Here is a 7717-nt window from a genome sequence, read left to right on the forward strand (position 1 = left end):
TTCGATTGATTTAAAGCGGCAATAATCGGCAGCTTGAAAAGACTCTCTCTCTCTCTAACAAGCCAGTGATATTTTCATGTTTATGTATGCCAGACATTAACGTCCTCCCTCGTTTTGATGGTTCTTATGTGTATGCCTGGCGGAACTTTACGCTCTGGCGGTACTAGGATCTTTCCCGTATTCTCGGTACAAGACGACCAGGATCTACCAGAGGCTATTTGAGCTGACGTACCTCTCGCGTATATATCATATTGCCACATTTACTACGTCGCTTCGGGTCATACTTCGTGACTACTCCAGTAGCCCGAAAATCAACCTTCGCGCCGTACGGGGAGTGGCATGTGCAATTCCGGGTGCGCCGCCCGCCTTTTATTCCTTCGTCGGCGATATCTCGGGGGCACGAACGAAAACAATATTTGCATGCGACCGCCTACCCTCGTCCATCAGTATGCACGAGGTTGTACTGCAACCGACCCCTTCCGTCGCTTCGTTTCGCGCTGTTTGAAACGTGACGGATCGAAGTTCATTACAAGCAGCGAATTTCTACTTCGTTCAGAATTACTTAGCGAAACGTTTTTCCACCGCGTTTTTACACCGCTTTCCTGAATTTCGAATTCTGTTCGTAAACAAAACTCAATTTTCTTGTATGTGAGAGAAATTTGTAATAAAGCAAGGCACTGTTCGAAATCTCTCTCGCGGCATATGGTATATTTAAGCTTCATCTTCTTACAAGGAAAAGGACGCAACTGTCCCCCTCCGATTTTAATGAGCTTTTAATATGTTATTCTTCAGACAAAAATAAGCTACACGTATTTTTTATACGTGCCCATACGCACTTTTAGGGGATGAAACACCCTTTAGAAGAAACTCGGTTTTTCTCTTTCGAAGCAAATATCGCCAGAACTGTAAGAGAAAAATTTTCATGATGAAAATCGAATGGCTTCAAGAGTACTTTAGAAATATAATTATAAAGAAAAAAACAATTTTTTTCTTTATAAATAAATAATTGTTACAAATAAATAATTAAAAAAAATTGTTTTATAGTTTTAAACGTACGCGTCGCTTATTTTTGTCTAGAGAATAACATATTAAAAGCTCATTAAAATCGGAGGGGGACAGTTTCGTCCTTTTTCTTGTTAGAAAACTAACATTTTACTCGACCTCGTTAATTAAATAGCTTATAAGCATGGAACGAAATTTTCAGTAAATTGTAATTTTTAAGTGGTACACAATACTTCTCTCTTTTTCTCTCTATATAATATCCCTCTCTATATATAATATCCTGAAAGCATAAATGAAGATAGTGATTGCGTGTGCGAAAATGTTTTAAATACATAGCAATGCTCATAAATCTGTATATCTATTAACGACGGACACGAAATAGGTTTAAATAAAAAGATGAATAAAAAAGACAATCTTTTTTACATAGTACTCCAACATAAATTTAAAGATCCCGACGATCGTATTTTTTATATTATATTGTACTATTTTTTTTACATTATATATTTAATATAAATTTGGAGCGACTGTATGTTTGCGAATAATTGCATCAGTGTGAAGACTATACTTTGAATTGATCATGGGCGCATCCTTAATTAATGATATTACTGAATATACAAGGCATATTTTCGACCAACAAACATTATTATCATCATGCTTCAGCTCCCGTCGAGCAACGTTTGATTTCGGCTGCCAAACAGCAGGGTGCTCAGAAAGACTTCCGTAATATCCCTCTGACCATAATTTCATACCGATATACGGACATGTACATATGTACACATTATTCAAGTGCCAATCTGTGAATTTCACTTCTTCGAATGCCGAAGATTTTCGATAAGCGAAATTCCACATGCCTATCTTTTTCTTAATGTCAATACGCTTGTCCTACGGTGAATTTTAGTTTTGTGATAGAACTAACTATTAATTTAGTTATTAAAGAAGCTGTAATATATAATTATTTTACTTAACTTATAAAGCTAGGGAGAGTGGGATAATATTCGGCAAAAATGTTATTTTTGAAAAAATGACATTTATTAATGTCTGTCAAAGTAATCGTAAGTCTTCGACAATCTGCTTGAGGATCGGGCTTATTTGTTAGTATAAAAGCAGCACTCCACGGGGGTGCTGGCTCCAGATTCACATTAGATGCCGACGTGTTCTGAGAAGATTCCCGTCCGCTAAGAGTACATTTCTGGCGTATGTAAAATTGAGATGACCTCGTGATAGATCCCAACGTGAAACGAGCATATTTTGTATATTATGTACGCGTATATTGATGTCGAATTACATCTGTGATTTTCATTATTATTCTCTGATTTGTTTCAATTGTTATATTCTAACGAAAACATTATTCTATAATTTACTAAAATTTCATGAGTTAATCAATGACCCAAGAAATACAAAGAATAAAAAAAAAACTTTCGTTATATACTACGATTGTATATAAATAAAGAAGAGTGTTAAAAAAGGACTGATTCAAAAAGATTTAAGGAAAAGAAATAGTGTTTTTGTAGTGTTTTACTTTCTGGATACGACAAATTATTAAAAATTTCGCAGTTTGAGGATCACCTCGAAAATTTACTATTTCTTTTACTTACATCTTTTTGGGCAAAAATCAATCCTTTTTTAACATATATTCTCTTTTTAGATCCTACAAATGTGTAACATTTAAACGAAACAGTACTATAAAATTTTCTTTCTATTGATTTTCGAGAAAGACTGAAATTTCGTTCGTGAAATGAATTTACAGAAATATCTACGATCCTCTCTTGTTTCAAATGTTCGCGAGTTCTTCGGTTTATGTTCCATTCAAGTTGAGGATTTACGTTCTACGATTTTTCACACTGTTATTTTCCCATATATGATAATCCAAGGACTCCTTTACGAAGAAATAGCTTTTATACTCGAGTCTGCTAACACGTTGTTGCTCATTCACATATATATTATCTTAATACTTTTACATGGAGCGCTGTGTCGAAGGATGCTAGATCGAAAATAGTTTCAGTCAGCAGTTTTATTAGACCGTTTGTCATGATTTTTTTCATGGAAAATCTTATCTCCTTACTGGCGTCATTCAATTCGCGTCTACATATATTTGCATTATTGTCCTTCGCGAAAAGTATAGTAACGCATCTATCAAAGGAGAAGGGCATAACTCGCGCTGTATCGTTCCGAGATACCGATGTATTCTCCGTTCGATCAAGCGGCTCGCAGAGGTCAAACGGCGTATCGTATGACTCGCGATGGGTCACTTAATTCGCCCTGAAAGCCGTGGTAAAGAGGTACGAAGTGCCTCTAAAGTACTTGGTACTTATCTTCCGCTCGTTTGCGCTTCGCTGAAAACAAGAAGACATAAGGGAGAAGGTCGGTCGTGCGGAATCCAAGAAGAAGAGATAGGTAGACGCGCTTCGATCGTTATACTGGTCAACTACTCTCATTAAGGTTTGCGGCTCTTGCGAAAATGCCGCCGCGACCGACCGGTCGTAGCCGGAGTCACGAATCGTCGTGAATTCGTCGCAGCTTTTGCCGGTAATTTGCGATAATATTATAATCAGCCCCTTGCTGGGCCCGAAGAGGTGCCGACCCCACACCCCAGGCCGAATTGATGACCCGTGGAATCGTACGCTTTGCCGCGCGTTGCGGTATGCCCTTATTGACCGCCCTCTTCGCAAGCGAATATTTCTTCAGTTCCTGCGCGTCTTCGGTGCCGTCTGACGTCTCGAAAGCGCTTTCGAGATACCAATCGCGTGTCCCGCTGACTGAACTCTCACGCGTATACATACATACATACATACATATATATATATATATTCGTGTTGCCATATAATTACTTTATCTGTTACGTTTTACTCCGTTACTTATGAAACTCCTTTGAAAAGGAAATACACACGGAAGGCCTGCGATGTTTGGACACTTGAATTTATAAACCTTGTCTTTTCTTTATGAAGTAAAATATAATTACAAATATACACCGAGAAAAATTTCTGATTGAAAATGAATGAACCAGAAAATTCTGATCATATCAAGAGTTCTGATGAAGTTAATTAGAATTATAATAGATTCAACCAGAAAATTATAATTTGTTCATTTTTAACCAGAATTCTAATTAAATAATCAGATTCTTTTTCCGATGTATAAAGTATCTTTCGCGTGCTATTTCAAAATTTGTACCATTAGATTATGTATTGTGAGGTATATAAATTTTCTGTTACAGATGAACTTATAGGAGTCCATTGCACGCACGGTGTGAATCGTACTGGTTATTTAATTTGTAGGTCAGTATTATTTAATTCCATACCACCTTTAATTAATTAAACTAAATGCTTTCATTGCCGTTTGAATTGTTAGATATTCGAAGTTTTCGGATATCTGAATTCGCCAAATATTTATATCTAGATACTTGTTTAATCTTATGTAACTAATAGTGTATCAAGAGGTCGGTAATTTATATTTATCAATTATTTATTATTTTAATATCAAATATTCGTATGTATGATTAGTAGAAAACCTAGAGTACATTCCGAAACTAACAGTAACTAAAACGCAATGTAAAGTATAGATTTTAGTTACTATTAGTACATTTCAGAAGGCATCCCTACTTGAATCGATTACGGCGCTACTTTGTTATAGATATCTCATTCAACAGCTAGGTTGGGATACTCAAGATTCCTTAAAAGGTATGTTATTTTAAAACATTGTGTATATAGTAAAGTTCCGGTTTCTCTTGCAATTGTTTTATTTTTATTAGATGTAATTAATGAGGGACTTAATTAATAATTTTGTCTATTTTTTTTCGGCTGCAAGTAATTGTTTATTAAACATTTGGAATTATTATCAATGGATGGGGAAATAAATATTTGCGAATTATGAACAGTTTTACATTCTGTCAAAATAGTAGCGTAAATACATAGTAGGCCATGGTCGTAGGTTAGATCGTTTTTTTTTCTGCACGCCATGCAAAACATAAGTCAATTTATTTCGTTATACGATCAATCTGAAACAGGTTAGTTAACAATGACAGTCAATGAGATTATACTTTGCACTCTATTGATAAAGCTTATCGTCCAAACGAGATCTTCCTCTGTCTGTATCCAGCTTTTGGAGAAGCACGTGGCTATCCCATCGAACGCGACATTTATCTCACCGCGTTACAGGAGGTCCAACGCGGTGAGAAGATCGACACAAATAAAATTGTATTGATGCCGGATCCTATCAGTCTCACAGCTTCAACTAGGAAGAATTCGAAGCGCTCGTTGAAAAACTCAGGCCGACCGATGGGGCCGCCGATATTCGCGATGCCACGACGAGGTTTTGCAAATGGCAGGCCATTTTCGTCTCAGAGATTCGCCAGAGGTATCGCGGGACCACCACCGGGATACGGTCCAATGCCACCACCTCCGTCTGGTATGCCACCTATTCCGCTAATGAGTCCACCGCTCTATGGCCCTAGGCCGTTCAGATATGGACCACCACCGATACGTCCGGTCCAGGCGATGCCGCCAACGCCACCCGGACCCGGTTTTCCGCGTGCCGCTTTTCCACCGCGTATGCCAGGTCCACCGAGGATGGCGGCTCCACCGAGATTATCAGCCGGTCCAGCTGCGCGATTACCGCCACCGAAGATGCCACCACCACTACCACCACCGAAGATGCCTCCACCTTCCAGATCCAAACAACTCCAAATACAGAAGAAGCAGCAAATTCGAAATGGAATCATGGAGCGCTCGGTAAACGTTCATATGAGACGAAATGGTCCGGTCAGCAACAGAAGCTTGCCTAAAGTGCATAAGGAACAGGACTTCACTGTTGATACGTTCGAGGAAAATCTACTTACGACCTCGAATATCGCACCACCGCGACGGCAAACGAGAGGACGTTTTAATCGAGCCAAGTGACCATATACTCGTTAGGAATGCGATGATACTTAAATGAAGGATTTTCCGTTTGAAACATCGCAGTTAAAACAAAGGTTCACAGTGTCTAAGGTAGCTTGTGTGCATAGTTGCTGTCGTGTAACGAACAGAGATATTTCACAATTTACACTGTGATTATTTTTGAACATGGATTAGGACATTTAATGGATCCACACAAGTTATATAAAGTGTGAATTGTTATATCGATATCAATAACACATACCTCCCATAGATTTTTTTTTATTTTATGAATGTATTTTATATTGAAGACAATGCTAACGAACTTTATCGGAAATCTCATGATCATTTTCTGGCTTATGTCTATGTACACATATTTTTACTTTAATAATTCATTAAATAAGTGTTTATGTTGATTAAATAATGTAATATTCAGATTTTGCTAAGGAAAAACAATCAAGTTTATGTGTGTGTCCCTCTCTGATTTTAATAAGCTTTGGATAAAACATAAACAAAAAAATAAGACGTATTTTTTTATAAGTCCTCAATCACACGTGTTTAAGGGATGAAATTCTCTCGTGAAAAATATTGGTTTTTTTCTTTCTGAGGGAATATTGTCTAAACAGTCGAAGACATAAAAGTGGAATGATTAAAAAAAGAATACGTTATAATAACAAACTTTTTATAAATAAGATAATTTTTTAATAAAACATTTTTACTGATAAAAAACAAAAAATATTTATTATTATTATAATAAAGTACAGAATTCAACTTTTAATTAAAACATTTTTTTATATCTTTGGTCTAAATGATATCCGTTTAGAAAGAAAGAAATCGATTCTTTTTTTAAGGAAAAGCAACCTCTTGACATATGATTGAGTTTATAAAAAAAAATACATATTCTTACCTTTATCTATATTTTAATATATCTAAAGCTTTTTAAAATCGGAGGGGAATATTTGATTGTGTTTCTTTGTAAGCTTATTCATAGACACAGTATCATGAGATTGCGACAAAAACCATTTGGGAGTGTAATAAATAATTGTTTATATGTTTGTTTAACGGGAAAGCAAAATATTATATATATCTAAAGACAGAACTGTCCATGACTGTCTTACGCACGTACTATTATTTGTAGATTAAGTGTGAGTACGTCATTAACATGGCTTCATACAGTTTGATGTATTATGAAATTTTTTTTATTTAGACATTTAATATTCTTGTTTTAGCATTATATAAATTGCACACACACTTAAAATCACAAATAGTATATTCAAAATAAATAATAAATTAAAAATCAAAATAGATGAAAAATAAAATGGACAGTTTATTCTATAATATATAATTTTAAATAAAATGTGGACAGTTAGATATAAGATATATATATATATATTATATAATATAAGAAAAAAATATTAAATTGAAAATTTCTTTATCCATTTATATTCGGGGGACAAACTCACAATCATTTTCATAAGTAGGTGGAAGTACAATTTTGCAATGTTTTTAGCAAAACTCGATATCGAAACTAAATAACTCGCAATTAATTACTGCATTACAGATTAACAGCAATTAAAACGAGATTTCAGTGAATCTATCAAGTATTTAACTTTATTTTCTTTAATATGACGTATCATTCTTTTCATATTGAATTACTAGCGTGTTTTATATTTTCCTTTCGACATGATTTATTATTATCCCCTTCTATATTATATACAATCAATTCTTTTCTGAACGCTATAAATCTGTTCTCGAAGGAATTACTTCGCGAGGGAATTACTTCCTAGTAGCACGGGGACCGATGAAAATGTTTTACGAGAATGCTCGGTGGTAAAGTAGCTTATGTG

General features: G+C 35.4%; 1 protein-coding gene across 2 annotated transcripts in view; it reads left to right on the plus strand.

Moving 5' to 3' along the window:
- Nucleotides 1-6297, plus strand: part of LOC108729146 (cleavage and polyadenylation specificity factor subunit 6) — a 47963-nt gene extending 41666 nt beyond the window's left edge. Inside the window, exons 7-9 of one of the 2 annotated variants that reach the window (XM_018458125.1) lie at nucleotides 4214-4274; nucleotides 4630-4676; nucleotides 5056-6297. In XM_018458125.1, the coding sequence (XP_018313627.1) occupies nucleotides 4214-4274; nucleotides 4630-4676; nucleotides 5056-5894 (947 nt within the window). In that variant the 3' untranslated portion in view covers nucleotides 5895-6297. The remainder of the gene's footprint in view (nucleotides 1-4213; nucleotides 4275-4629; nucleotides 4677-5055) is intronic. The other variant, XM_018458126.1, reaches the window with a different exon arrangement.
- The last annotated feature ends 1420 nt before the right edge of the window (nucleotides 6298-7717 follow it).

The sequence above is a fragment of the Mycetomoellerius zeteki genome, unplaced genomic scaffold (genome assembly GCF_001594055.1).
Source record: "Mycetomoellerius zeteki isolate Tzet28-1 unplaced genomic scaffold, Tzet1.0 scaffold70, whole genome shotgun sequence".
Lineage (NCBI taxonomy): Eukaryota > Metazoa > Arthropoda > Insecta > Hymenoptera > Formicidae > Mycetomoellerius > Mycetomoellerius zeteki.